At 48.3% G+C, this 15,000-nt stretch overlaps 2 protein-coding genes across 4 annotated transcripts in view; both read right to left on the reverse strand.

Annotated features, from left to right (window-relative positions):
• The window catches only part of LOC308158275 (5'-3' exonuclease PLD3-like), a gene marked incomplete at both ends in the record, with an annotated part of 402,256 nt that overhangs the window by 283,801 nt on the left and 103,455 nt on the right, over positions 1 to 15,000 (reverse strand). The window lies entirely within an intron of this gene.
• Positions 1 to 15,000, reverse strand: part of nova2 (NOVA alternative splicing regulator 2) — a gene marked incomplete at both ends in the record, with an annotated part of 49,865 nt that overhangs the window by 26,796 nt on the left and 8,069 nt on the right. For 2 of the 3 annotated variants that reach the window (XM_080532777.1, XM_080532775.1), the window contains one exon: positions 13,220 to 13,363. In XM_080532777.1, the coding sequence (XP_080388903.1) occupies positions 13,220 to 13,363 (144 nt within the window). Of the gene's footprint in view, positions 1 to 13,219; positions 13,406 to 15,000 lie in introns of all 3 variants that reach the window. The other variant, XM_080532776.1, reaches the window with a different exon arrangement.

Here is a 15,000-nt window from a genome sequence, read left to right on the forward strand (position 1 = left end):
TGAATTTTTTTTCGAAAATCTGTTACACAACTTCCTATTATTGCGTATTGAGTTGGACAGTAGTCTGCCAAACCTGTTAGCAGTCAGGACTCAACAACCCTAGTGAGACCCCTCAGTTAAATACTTATGGCAGTAGTATTTTTATAGCCGGGTATTCGTGCTATTTCCCTGGTGTTTACTAAGAAACCACGGGGTAGCTATGTGCTAACAAGTGCTACTTTCTGGTACACACACCAATCAATTCAACACAGTTGGTGACTACCTGCTACCATATGTAGCTTGTGTGAGCGAAGCTAAACAGTAAATTGCGAGCCATTATCAAGTGATGATATTTTCCACAGGGTCGTAAAATCGTAAAATAGAGGCTTAACAAACATGTGCAGCGGCGGGCGATGTTACGACTTCTAACATGGCCGCAGGGTTGAGTCTTGAGTTGAGGTTGAGGGAGGATGCTACATGCTAGCTAAGACTGTTGTTGTCCCGTCCGTAGAGCAAGCGGGGCTAAACAAGCCACCCCAGCCTGCTCCTCTGTTAGGGTCTCTCTCTATGTGTGTGTGTGTGTGTGTGTGTGTGTGTGTGTGTGTGTGTGTGTGTGTGTGTGTGTTTAGACAGATCAGGAAGACATGATGAACATGGACTATAATTATGTAGAGATGGAGGAGGGGGTGGGGGGGAGTCCTGACTGAAGGAACCCGTTGCATTAGATAACACCAATCTCTATCATCTATATCTCTCTCTCTCTCTCTTCTCCTCTGAGCTTTAACCCGTTCCTGTCCGACTTTTTTTTGGGGGGAGGGGAGAAGTGTTTCTGTGGTTCAAAAACAGCGGGGCTGGGGAGAAAATAGCAATTAGCAATCTGCAAAACCAGCAATTAGCTGTTTCTGCTCCGTGTCTGGTGGAGGCTCCGCGAGTCTTGACTGTGGGCCACGCCGACACGGCTTCGCTTAGGAGTGACATCAAACGCTGACTGACGGGGGAAAAACATGATATCATCCCTCATTAATCGCAACCACATGGTCAGCGTTGGCTGATGATTTCCAAGCGACAGCGGGCCCCCAAACAATACAGTATTGTGTCTGATAAAAACACTACACTGGTTCTCTCCCTGTTTAAAACCCTCTTAAAAGCCTGACTTTGTCTCCTTGTCATGGTGTGGTGTGTTCTACACTAAGATCTGAGCATACGTGACACGGTCTAGTGTTTTGGTCCGCATGTCGGCGTATGATTTGATGTTCTGACTTTTCTTTCGAAAAATGTGAATACATTTCAGCGTTGTTGAAAATCAATGACACACTCGCTCGTCAACTAACACAGCTTGGGGGCGTCGACCATGTAACCGCAGGGTTCCCGGTTCGATTCCGGCCGTGGACATATCCTGCATGTCATCCCTTCGCTCTCTCTCACCCATCCTTCCTGTCAAATCTCTACGGTCTCTATCGCAATAAAATGATGAACGGGACTGAAAAATGACTAACACAGCTTTTTTTGTGAGCCTGCTAACAATGTAGTGTTATATGTAATGTTACGTAGTGTCAAAGTAGTGTTATAGTTAACTAGGTAGCAGTGGGGATTACTCACTGAATCCATTGCGTTGCAGTATTGTGGCTTGACTAGCGAGTTTGTGTTGTGATTTTCAACAACGTTGAAATGTATTTCTGTGTTTCAAAATAAGAGTCTGAACATTTTGATTGGTCGCCGACACGTAGAGCAAAACACTAGACCGTGTCACATAATCCACACACACACACAAGGTGCGTCCTATCCCACGGTGTCCAGCTTTTGCATCTGACCCACCTATAGACCCTCTAATGTGATACGCAGTTTAGTTCGGATCTGGTTTTTAGGTGGAAATTAGTCAAATAGGGCATTCAGCCAAAGAGGTTAAAAACGATCAAAACATGCCCCCGATGTCGCATTCATCTTCCGTATCTCGCCGGTAATCATATCAATCAATCAATCAATAATCATCAATAATCATGTATGTGACTCCAGAAAGAGCCATGTGGAAGACCCAGTTTTTCTGGATGGATTAGAGGTTAGAGAAATGACATACAAGAGAGCGTGGAGGAAGACAAATCACCCAGGGTGCATCACTCATGGGAGGAGCCGCCCAGAGGCCGACATGTGGGGGCCGGGGTCTGTCTGTGGCGTCTCATCCAGCAGGTCAAAGGTCAATGACCTTCATCAGGGGCTCATCACCATCATCACAACCCCCCCCCGGGAGCCAACCACACACACACACACACACACACGACAATGTTTGTTTGTCTGTCTGTTTGCCTGCCTGCCTGCCTGTCTGCCTGCCTCTCTGTCAGCGTGCCTCTCTGTCTACCTGTCTGTCTGTCCAGCTTTATGTCTGTCTGCCTGTCTGTCTCTCTGCCTGTCTGTCTGTCCGTCCGTATGTCTGCCGGCCTGTCTGTCCGCCCACTCGCCCACTCGCCCACCCGTCCGTCCGGTCTGTCTGTCTGTCCGTATGCTTGACTTCGACGGTATCTCTGACGAGGCAGTGTACCGATCGTACTGATCTCTGACTCTGCCCCCCCCCCCCACACACACACACCCACACACACACACACACACTCACCCCAAAAAACACACACACCCCCTCCACGTCAGGTCGCAGTCAATTAACACCGGCTGCAATTTAAGCGAGAGTGCAGAGTGGTGTGTGTTGAAGGGGCCGTCCAGACAGCTGATGTCTTTGTGGACCGTCACGGCATGGAAATTAATCACATCGATGGGGACAGGGTTGGGGTGGGGGGCAGTTAGGAGCTGGGGATGAAGGGGGGGGGGCAACGTTCGGGTGGGGGGGGGGGGTGCTTTTCACTTGGGATTAGAGATAATGGAGGGATGGGGGGGGGAGAGGGGGAGTGAGGGGCAGCTGTGGAAGCTGGTCTTTATAGGGAAGGGTGAGATGGGGGGTATGAAGCGGAGGGGGTCGGGGGGTGTAGTATGTGGGGGTGGGCGGGGGGGGGGGGCTATAAAAGGGGAGGGGAGGGCTTTGTCTCCACATGCAAGGGATTGGTTCTGTAAGGAGGAGAGGGAGGAGGAAAAAATAAAAAAATAAAAATACAACACCCACTACTGGCTCTCTCTCTCTCTCTCTCTCTCTCTCTCTCTCTCTCTCTCTCTCTCTCTCTCTTTGTCAATGAAGCTTTGTGCCAGAGCTCACCTTCCATCTTAAAGGAAATGCCACCCCCCCCCCCCCTCCCGGCATAAAGCAGGTCCCCATTGTCACGTAGTAAAGCCGTAGCAGCGGCGGCCCTTTAAGACGTCATGCCGGCAGCGCTGCACTTCTTTCTTTCTGTTTTTTCTGTGTCTCTAGAAGCTTCCGCCCACAGAGAGAGAAGGTTAGCTACGTTCAGACCTTCGTTATCCCAGGGGGGGGTGACGGGGGTGGTGGTTGCTGAGGCAACCGTAAACGATAAGTGTCATTGTTGTGGATAGTGCAATCACAGAAGTGTGCTCAGGGTCTAGTGTCCTGATGAGTGAGTGTGAGTGTGTGTGTGAGTGTGTGTGTGTGTGTGTGTGTGTGTGTGTGTGTGTGTGTGCATGCATCTGTGTCTGTGTGTGTGTGTGTGTGTGTGTGTGTGTGTATGCGCGTGCATCTGTGTCTGTGTGTGCGTGCGGGTGTGTGTGCGTGCATCTCTGTTTGTGTGTGTACGTGCGTGCGGGTGTGTGCGTGCGTGCGTGTGGGTGTGTGTGTGTATTTGTGTGCGTGTTTGTGTGTGAAGAGAATCGAGTTGGGAACACAGATGGCTTATTGGCTTTTGCATATAAAGATTTTGTATTCATCATCCATGGCTTCTGGTGAATAGCGTGCTCGGTCAGAAGCCCTAAGCTAACATTGCTGGGTGGCCAGAAGCTGATGTCCATAATGAATGAGGATTTTCCACATACAATGTAAATCGCTTTCAGCACCTGCTACAGAGGCACTAAAGATACAGATACATTAAATCAATTAATAAGATAAATTACGACTATCACTCAAAAGCTCACAGATGATCTGTGTACCCCTGCCACGGAAATGCACATAATCCATCACACACACACACACACACACACACACACACACACACACATAACAAAAGCGTCCAATTGTGTCAAATCAAAGTGTTTCACATTGTCTGAAATCTAAGACATAATCTAAGCCCTGTGACAAGGCATGTGATAGGTCGGTTAGGTGTTATCAAGGTAGGTTGCATCAGTAGAGTTGTGTTATCAAGGTAGGTTGCATTAGTACAGATACTAATGCAACCTACCTTGATAACACAATCGACCTGTCACATGCCCTGTCAATGTGAAAGCCAGACTGTTTGGCTCCGCCCTCCTAACCACGCGCACATGCAGACAAATACTGCTGCCTGCTCATTGGCCCTTGATCCCTCACACCAATCAGGTGTCTGATATCTACACTTCCACAACAGACACAAGCCTATAGGATAGAAAATCCACCTTATCCACTATTGCACAATTGTAGACACACACACACAGACACACACAGACACACACACACACACACACATAAATAAAATGAAGCCATGTATAGAGAGACTCTTCCTTGCTACACCTGCTCTAGGGGGGGAGGGAGAGAAGGGGGGGGGGGGGGGGGAGAGTGGGGAGGAGGAGGTGGGGGAGTGCTCCTTTTCTCCCGGGAGCTGTCACTTTGATTCCAATCACCAAGGCAACGGGGTGCACAGCGCCACAAAACCTGCTTTGTCTTGGGGGATGGGGTTGGGTTTGGAGGGCGTGTTTCCTCCTGTTCTGTACCTCAGGAACCCCGTAGACACACACACACAGACAGACAGACGTATTGTACACATGCAGGTACACACACACACACACACACGCACATAGTGTACATTCACACGCAGGTACGCGCGCAGCCGCGCACACACACACACACACACACACACACACACACACACACACACACTGAGTGAAGGAACCAATACATTAGACAACACCAATCTACCTCTTTCTTTCTTTCTCTCTCTCTCTCTCTCTCTCTCTCGTTCATTCATTCAAACAACAATCATGCATATTCATGAATCGATCATGAAACGAAGTGTGAAACTAAACTAACCCATCACACACACAAACACACTGATTAACTGCAAACTATGGCACAGTTCCAAATGCTCTTTTCCTGTGCATGTGTACACACACACACACGCACACACAACACTCGAGCCTACACACACACACACTCACTCATGCCTACACACACACACACACACACACACATTCACACCTCTACACACACACACACACACATACACACACACCCCTCTCGAGGCAGATGGGAGACCAGCTCCTCTCCGTCTTCCCTTCCCCCACCGTGGAGAGCGAGAGAGAGGGGGGGGGGGCTGAGCAGGGCTCTCCGCGGTCACCGTGTCAAAGACTCCATTGTCATTAAGAGTGGCCCACCACTCTCCATTGTGTCTGACAGTTTGGGGGCCCATCATTGACCATTCAAACCACTGCATGTTCAATTGCTCTCTTATCCCTCCTGCTCTCCTTGGTCTCCCCCCCTTTCACTCTCTCATTCCCTTTCTCCCTCCATTCACTCCCCCGGCCCTCAATCTGTCGCCTACGCATTCCCGACCCCCCCGCACCTCTCCCCCCTCCCTCTTGAAAGAAAGCACCTCTCTCTCTTTTTTCCTCCACTTTCACTATATCCGGTCAGAGTTCTCTCTCTCCCTCTCTCCCTCTCTCTCTCCTGGAGATCTACAGGAGTGTTAAGTCGTGACTCGTTGTTTGTGCGTTTTAACATGGGGAAGAATACATGGGAAAGCATGTGTTTGGTAACAGCCGTCCAGAAATACAAGCTGCCGTGTTAGGGGGGTTTAAAGTCCCATGTGAGGGGTAGGCCCCGTCGAGACCAGGCACTGGCAGTTGTGCTCCTACCCCCAGAGAGGAGAGCACAGAGTGGGGGCAGCACAGCTGGCCGGAGAGAGCTTTGTCATGGGAGCACAAAGAGAGGATTGAGGCGGGCTATCCTCCCCTCCCCTGCTACCCCCACCCCCCACCCCCTTGCATATTATGGGACTGTAACAAAAGCCACCCCCTCCCCCCTCTCCTCCCCCCTCCTCTGACAACCAGCTACATCGGCTACAGCCATTCAAAAGGGAAGTCCCAGACTGTGTGGAGTCCGATTGGCTGTCGGGGGGGCGATGATGCTGTGAGTGAAGGCCCTTGCACACCAACGCGTTTTTTACGCGCGTTTTTTACGTCCGTTAAAAAAATAAATTAGAACTCATGTTGTGTCAACCACGCTTGCACACCAATCCGTAATATTTCGTCCGTCAAAAAAAAAAACGCAACAGGTTCGATTTTCTGCGTTTTTCGCGTCCGTCAAAAGCCTTTTGACAGTAGTTTTTGACCACTCCGCCATGGTATAGACTGGGACACATCGTCAAATTACAACTGCAGGACAGTTGGATTAATGTTTACGGAAGTACATGTCTCAAGTATTATCTCGGCGGTTAGTCGAGTGAAAGAAAACAACATACAGATGATAATTCACACAATATAATACCACGAAAGCGTACGGCACTAAACAACAACATTCATTCGGGCAGCATCCTACTCAAACTCAGGCAGAAGGGCAGGGTCCGGGCAGGTGCACAGTCACAGACTGCCAGTGCATCATACATCATTCAGCTGGTTATAGCGGTTTCTTTTTCTATTCTATTCTACTTCTGCTGTCTGCGTCTCCCTGGGTATTCCTAGACCAGATGGCAAACAGTAAAGAAATGCCACAATATTACAACATGTAGAGTGCATATTGCGAAAGTTCGCAACGTAAAAAAACGCAACGGACTCCGCAACGGACCGGTGTGCAAGGTCTCTGTGCGTAACGTTTTTTTTCGGATGACGGATTAAAAATACGCAGGCGTAAACGCACGCATTGGTGTGCAAAGACCTTGACAGGTGCCGTGTGGGATAGGATTCAAAGGTTCTGGATATTCACCCCGGTCAGACACAGTAGGGAGGTTGCTGGGGGTTTCTCACAGGGAAATGCTCGCACACATACACATACACATAAACTTACACACACACACACACACACACACTCACATACATGTGGTGAGAGACTCATTTCCCCCTGTATTTTTTTCATCCAGGCTACAATGTCAAATGAAGACCATTGATCAAGACTTAAGTGCTTGTTGTAGGGCTGGCCTTAGAATTCTGACACAAATCCATATTTCATTGATATATTCATGTTTACAAGTTCATTGACTATACAGTAGACTCACCTGCTGAATCTGGATTCTTTTTTTTGTTAAGATTTGCTTTGTTTTTTTAATGCACAGCGATGACAAAGTTTGAATGAATCCAAAAGATCTTTACTTTGTTGACTTTGTAGCGTGTGGACGGCAATAAGTACCGAATCTCTTCCCAGATGGAGGTGTGGGGTACCAGACTGGCAGTGTTGAGGGGGGAGGGGGGCAGTCAGAGGAGGGGTGGTGTGGTTAAACTCAGTGGGTGGAACCAGATGAACACCTCTTCCCCTTCTGGTCTGAAACACGTTCAGCCAAATTTCTCATTTCCAGGAGTAAACAGACTTAAATCAATGGGGTTCTCCTCAAGGGTATGCAGTCATGGATTATTGTGTGTGTGTGTGTGTGTGTGTGTGTGTGTGTGTGTGTGTGTGTGTGTGTGTGTGTGTGTGTGTGTGTGTGCGCGCCTGTGTGTGTGCGTGTATGGGGGCCTATGTGTGTGTATGTGTATGTGTATGTGTGTGTGTGTGTGTGTGTGTGTGTGTGTGTGTGTGCATGTGTATGTGTATGTGTATGTGTATGTGTGTGTGTGTGTGTGTGTATGTGTATGTGTATGTGTATGTGTATGTGTATGTGTATGTGTATGTGTATGTGTATGTATGTGTATGTGTATGTGTATGTGTATGTGTATGTGTATGTGTGTGTATGTGTGTGTGCATGCGCGCTCGTATACGACCGACAATAATAATTTCATTGGGGTTCCAGTGCACAGCTCCCCACTCCCGGCAGAATTGATCTGCGGTGTACATCCAGGGAGAGGGGATCTATTTATGGCCTCTGTCCCGCTGGGCTGCTTCGTTCTGTCTGATTAAAAAGCTTCACATGGAGGCGATGGTGAGGGTACAGCACCCCCGAGACCCAGGGAGCAGGAGAAAGAGAGCGGAGGAGGATACAGAATGGAAGATCAAAAACAGAAAAAGAACAGGCTCGGGAAAGAAGAAAGAGGTAGAGGCGGTTAATGAGAAAGAGGGGGGAGACTTAGGGCAAGATCGAGAGAGAGAGAGAGAGAGAGAGAGAGAGAGAGAGAGAGAGAGAGAGAGAGAGAGAGAGAGCTGCGATACGGGGGAAGGGAGGGAGTGTGAGAAGATGTGGGAGGCTGTGTTGTGTGAGAGTATGGGTTACTTTTTGCAAGGTGGGCATCGAGTACTCCTGCCCTCAGCTCTGTGGATGTGGTTCTTGGATCGATTAGTCATGTCTTTTCCTGGCAGCGGGTGATTGATTGATGTGGTCTGGCTCTCATGCCGCGGCTTGACAACCTGCACTCAGCCTAATTTAAAAATAACACACCCGCACCCTCTCACGGCTGTTCTGTTGAAAAGAACAATACATCATTTTCGGGGGGGGGGGAATTCATTTTAGGCACGAGGTCGCGCAAAAGACGACGATGATGATGATGATGAAAAAAGACGGTGTTCACGGTGATGATGAAGAAGAAGTTGATGGAGAAGAGGATGATGTCAATGACACCCCCCCCCCTCCCTCCCCTCCGTGTAGTGACGTGGTGAGGTCACTAGGGGGGGTGACTAGGGGTGACGGTGCAGCCAACAGCGCCTGGCACGGGGGCATTACTCAGCCCAGAGGCTCGTTGGCATGACGTCACACATCATGGAAAAACAAAACAAAGCCACTGGGATTAAGGGGACCCCCCCCCTGCCTGCTGCCACTCTCGACCCCCACCCCCCAGCCCCCCAACATACACACATACACACAGCCTCCCTGTCATCTAGTCTGTGATCCTCAGTAGGGCTGCTGCTGTCGCTAGTGATCCTCACCACAGACAGAGAGATAGACAGACAGACAGACAGACAGACACAGACACACAGACACACACAGTCAGACAGACACACAACGACACACGCATTCAGGCAGACGGATAGACAGGCACACAGACAGACAGACACACAACAACTGACAGACAGACAGACAGACAGGCACCGAATAAATCAAGACCTAGCATGATCAGAGTGCTTTGGCATTTATGCTACTGTGTTATTGTAGCCGCGGAGTGATTTGTTTGTTTTTATATTATTATAAAGGCTAGTCTGTTGTTCCTTGCTTGGATAGGACACATCTTCGCCATGGCATTATGAGCGCCACAACCCTAATGTATTGCTCAATGTATAACCCAATGTTAATATGCGGGGTACAGTAATGAATAAAGCCACATCAACATGGAATAATTTGCCACCAAAGATAACTCATCAGAAGCAAACAGAAAGAACGTCAGCCCGGGTGTTTCTCTGTCTTTGCAGATCATTCTCAGTGTCTGACAGTGAATGATTCCCTTTTATTGTATTTAATGTGGAATTGACTTTGCGTGTTCATTTGTGTCATCGTGTTATTCTTCTCTGTAACGGTTCTGTACTGTGTGACACTGTCATGGGTTCTTATCTTATGTGTGGAACCCAGGAAGAGCAGCTGTCGCATGAACAGCGAATCGGAATCCTAGTAAACCTCAACTGCCCTCCACGCTGCCCACTGTCGTCAGCTTTAAGATGCCAGTCCCGAAGCGAAACCCCTCCCTGGACACTCACTTCCTGCGATAAAAAAACGACTTCCTGGCGTGTCGACTTTGACTCGAATGAACCGCAGTTCATATACAATAACTAATTTCCAAAACCCAGAGTGAAATCCATGAAGCAAACAGGAAACTAATTTCACCACAAACAAGTGGGATATGTAATATTACGGCTTTTCATCTTTCAGTCAAAAAGCTTAAGCAGCCCTAAGCGGCTTAGAAGAGAGAAATCAGTAATGTCGATAATGCGTGTTGGGGGGATGGGGACAGGGGGGGGGGGGGGGTGGGGGTTGTGAGGGCTGGCTCTGAGGGGGGGGGGGGGGGTTTGGCTGGGTATTAAATACTGAAAACCGCAATCATGGCGCAGGATTAAGACAAAGCTTTAATATCGTGCCACGCTCTAGCGATAGGGACAGAGACTGGAGGGGAAGATCAACGGGTGGGACGGACCACGACACAGACCGAGTCAACATCAGAAACACAGTCAGCCAGATGCAGAGATAATAACCTTCCTCACGGAAGATGGGGGGGTGTTCGTACAGTAAGAACAACCCGTTCTGGACGGGTTTAAATGCTGAGGGAGGCGGGCGGGTGTGGCGAGCGAAGGTTGAGATGTTGTGTGACAAACACGGGTCGGTTTAAACACTGGTGTGTTACCACGTCACGCACAATTCGCTCTCTTAGATGATTTGCTGTCCTCTACTACTATGTATCTGGTCAATATTCGGTCAAACCGCATCCAGGAACTATGATCGTAGTCCTTGTGTTAGAAAAGTGGATATCTATCTACCACCTCCAGAATCTTGACCTACTTACTCACAGCCTCTGGAGACGGGAGACACAGCTACCACAAAAATAAATAAGTGACCCAGAACAACTAAACTCATCCAGACACACTGGCAAAAAAACACTTAGCTATCTTTCCTGTAGTCCTTTTTATAGTTGTTTTTACTATTTTTTTGCTCACAGCTAAGAGTCGAAGCGCTCACCTCTCTTTGGCTAACTGCTACAGTACATACGTACGATATGAACCTATGAAAGGAGAGGACAGATCTGACTGATGTATTTCAAGTTTCAAGAAGCGATTCAGTTCCCAAAATGTATATCCGGCAAATATGTGCTCGGGGGGTGTGATAGCGAACATGAGAGCTAATATTTTACCGAACAAACAATCTTTATTCTGTTTGTGATCCCCAAAGAGCGAGAGAGCGAGAGAGCGAGAGAGAGAGAGAGAGAGAGAGAGAGAGAGATGGATGAGGCGAGTCGTCACTGCTCCCCCTACCTTCCCCACCTTCTCCCCCCAGGCCTTGGGCAGCTGCAGGCGGGAGCGACGATGTCGTCTGAGACATTCTTCATCATTTTAAAGCGCAACCTTTTTATTCTTCCGGGCCCTTCCGAGCAGAATGTACAGTACCCTCCGCCGACGTGAGGCTGTGGTAAAGTATGTCTGCTCTTTCATAGTCAACATTACGGGTGCCTATATTTGGAATGAGCGTCTCGTTAATAAATCCATCCCCCCCACCCCCCCCTTCCCACACACACACCCCCACGCCGTCCCCCCCTGTAATAATGAATGGTTGCCTGTTTGGCCCGATACTGCTGCAGCCAGCTAATCGCTTCTGAATGAAATGCTGGTGCGGCACTATTCCCAAGGATGAATCGAGGAAGTGAACGTGTGTCTTTCTGCCCCCGGGGGGGGGGGGGAGCTGCTGGAGCTGCTCAGCCTGCAACCATGCCTCCTCCCTCCTCATGAGTTGATTAGACTTTCCCATCACACTCCCGAGCAGCCCACCCCCCCCCCCCCCCCAGCCTCCCTTTTGATTTGTCACCCAGGAAGAGACCCGGTGCTCATTTGCATACAGATGCCTCCTTCAGTACAGAGGAAGGACCACCACCCCCCCCCCCCCCGCCCCCCCCCCATTCCTCTAGATCACCGACTCACCCCCTGCCACCTCCTTGGACAGCCCCCCCCCCCCCCCCCCCTGCCTCCTCTACTCCTCCAACAGCACAGAAAGGGGCCCTTACAGTCCTCTCTTTCTTTAGCCTTTCTTTCTTTTGCTCTCTCTCTTCTTCCTCCTCCCGCTCTCCCCGCTGCCTATTCACTCCCTATCTCAACGAGGCCGTTCTCAGCATCCATTCGCTCGATGCTGCCAATTCCAATAGTAGAGGGGGGGGGGGGGGGGGGGGTGTTGGAGGGTTTGTGTGAGGAGGGGGGGGGGGGGGGCAGGGGGAGCTCGCACCTTGCATCTGCTGGACCTGGCATCAGTTTGGGGTCCCAAGATCCCCCAACGTGAGGGACACAACAGAGGCGCCTGTTTCTAAGGCCAAGGATGCACAGGGACCATACAATGCTCCTTTAACACGGAGCCCGCAAAAATCTGGAGGCCAATTCCTCCATTCACACATTTTCACAAAGGAAATATAGCATTTTTTTCCGTGATTGGTTTAAACGACCGAGCTCAAGTGTGTCCAAGGGACTTGAAAGAAGAGCACTCCTGAGAGCAGGCTAGTATGTATGTGTCTTGCCTGTGTTCAAATGAAAACAACCGAACCAAAATGGCATTAGGGTGTCCGTGGCTACATACTGTATTTGTGACTGTCCCCCCTAGATCCTCTGAGGCTTCCGTAGCTCTACAAACAACAAGAGCTGCCTCGCAAGGGAGATCACCCAGATGGTAAAGCTCACGTGTCCGACCATGCAAAAATTTCAAGAGGGAATTAAAGAGTTTAGGCAAACACAAATTCCCCTTTAACCCTTTAATCCTCGGTCTGCAGTGAACTTTGTTCCCCCTGGCTGTTCCGCTGTCACTTTTGACCCACTGCTGTATGCAACCTGAGCCTGGCCAGAGGCCGTGACTAGGCTAGCTCAGGGGAATCATATCCCTGATTTAAATGTTCTGAGAAAAGTATTTTGGACTATACGTATGACTGTCCCTTGATCCTCTGAGGCTTCCATAGCTCATCCTATGTTTGATTTATGCAAAGGGACTGGAGAGGTGGGGCTTTTAGCATTTTGGGGTAATAATGCTAACGGCTAATATCAGAGTGCATTGTGGGATATGAGTAGACTAGGTTCTAAGTAGAGACTCAAAGGAAAGTGAATGAGAAATCTGCAGCGAATGGTCCTCCATGCGACTTTTGTAAAGGAACAGCCTCATTTTCGTAATCATATCATACAATACATTTGTTTTTCGAACTAACCTTGACAAGTGTCAAGTTGTTTCAACCTTCCATTGAGGTAGAAATATGAAGGACATTGCTTACTTAAATGCTAAAAGATTCCAATGATCTGGTTATTAGATCCAGTAAATCTGTCAAAGAATATCAATGTGCTTGGGTCAACTTTCCTTACCAAAAGAGAATTATCTGGAACACACTGACACCGTCATAGCACTGGTCAAAGCGCACTCACCTGGGTAGAAGTCTTTGGATTTAGACAGCTTGATGGTGGCGCCTGTCTCTTTCTGCAGCTGGACGATGGTCTGTCCTCCCTTACCGATGATGGAGCCGGCTGCATAGCTGGGGATCAGCACCTTCAGGAAGTACTCGCCTTCCTCTGGAGACAGGAAACAGGAAGAGGAAGTCAGACTACACGGCACTCAGCAGTCTGCAGATTCAAATCCTTTATCTAGGAAATCTCTAATATCGCTCTCTTTTACGACTCCCTTTTCTCTCGCCTTATCAAACTATGAATCCTTATATGGATCTTAAAGCTTTACAGAAACTCGCCTGATTGCATTATCAGAGTTTGACGACTACCCACACAATCTTGCAATCTTTAGATAGACGTGCAGCCGCTTCTATACGTGACATGTGTGTGTGTCCGTGTGTCCGTGTGTGTTTGTAGCATGAGATTTAAACCAATCAGGAGTCGTCTATGCGTCACATGCCTGGCAATACAATAGTAGCTTGAGAAAAGCATATATATATATATATATATATATATATACGTATATATATGCATATATAAATTAAAAGTATTAATGTCACAGCTTAGATATTCACACCGTAGGAAGGAGCACATCTGTATAGAATGTTCTGTGTACCTTACCGTCGCGGTCACAAGTTAGAAAATGTGTTTGAAATGGAAATTACCAGCTGCTGCTAGAGTGAGAGAGTGTTGAACATTCCACCATGTGTGTGAAGTACAACAAACATGTGATTTACATCCCAATGCTAATCTCACAACGTTCCGTGCACCCTCTTGTTGGGATGTTCATAGATTTTTATGAAAAGCTCAGAACAGTTTGATGATTTGAATCTAATTCTAGAGGTTCACCAAACAATCTGTTCTTCGGGGGTGAAGGGGGGGGGGGGGGCAAACAGTCACATATTGCTTATCCATAATAATCCCATATACGCCATTACCCCCTTCGGACGCAACAGATGAATGAACGATTTGTGTTCTATTTCAATCACGACACAGACTGGTGTTGATGACTGCCTGTTAAACTGTATATATACTGCACAAGGGGAAACCTTCGCCTTATCTGCCGCCTACAGCAGCTGTAATTGGAGAGTATGCCACAAAGACACGAACACCGCAGGGACAACATCAAATGCTAAAGACACAGAGGCGGTTTTTTTCTTTTTCGCCTTTTTTTTCCACGGCAGACGACTGGGGATTTTTTCCTTCTTTCGAAGCAGCAGAAAACAAAGCCCACAAGGCCCACCCCCCTTTCGGCACAAAAGTGCTTTTGTTTCTATGGTGATGGCTACCTGCCTGCGGAATACCTAGGTTAGCTTAGCCACCGCGGCCACAGAGTCTTCTCTGTTACATATCTCGACCTGGTAACTCAGCAGCCTGGGTTAGCGACTCTGCTAATATTCCACCAGGTCACCTCCCCCCAGGCAGCAGATCTAAATAGGATTATTATTATTATTATTATTATTATTATTATTATTATTATTATTATTATGACGTATGATTTCTGTGGTATGCAACCCACACTCAGGACGTAACTCGGCATAATCAGGGTTCCTACAAGTTTCAACAATTCAAATTTAAGACCTTTTTTAGACCTCTTTGAATAGATTTATAGACCTATTCGCAACACCATATGATAGCTTTTTGTCATCCTCGAGGTGATGAAATTAGGGATTTCACTGCCATACAGACAAAAAAGGAAGCAAATTGGCATTTTTGGGGTTCCAGCTTGATTCATTTCCGCGTAAATAGATGTGGTCGGACTG

The sequence above is a fragment of the Nansenia antarctica genome (assembly GCF_963989245.1).
Source record: "Nansenia antarctica genome assembly, chromosome: 5".
NCBI classification, from domain to species: Eukaryota; Metazoa; Chordata; class Actinopteri; order Argentiniformes; family Microstomatidae; genus Nansenia; species Nansenia antarctica.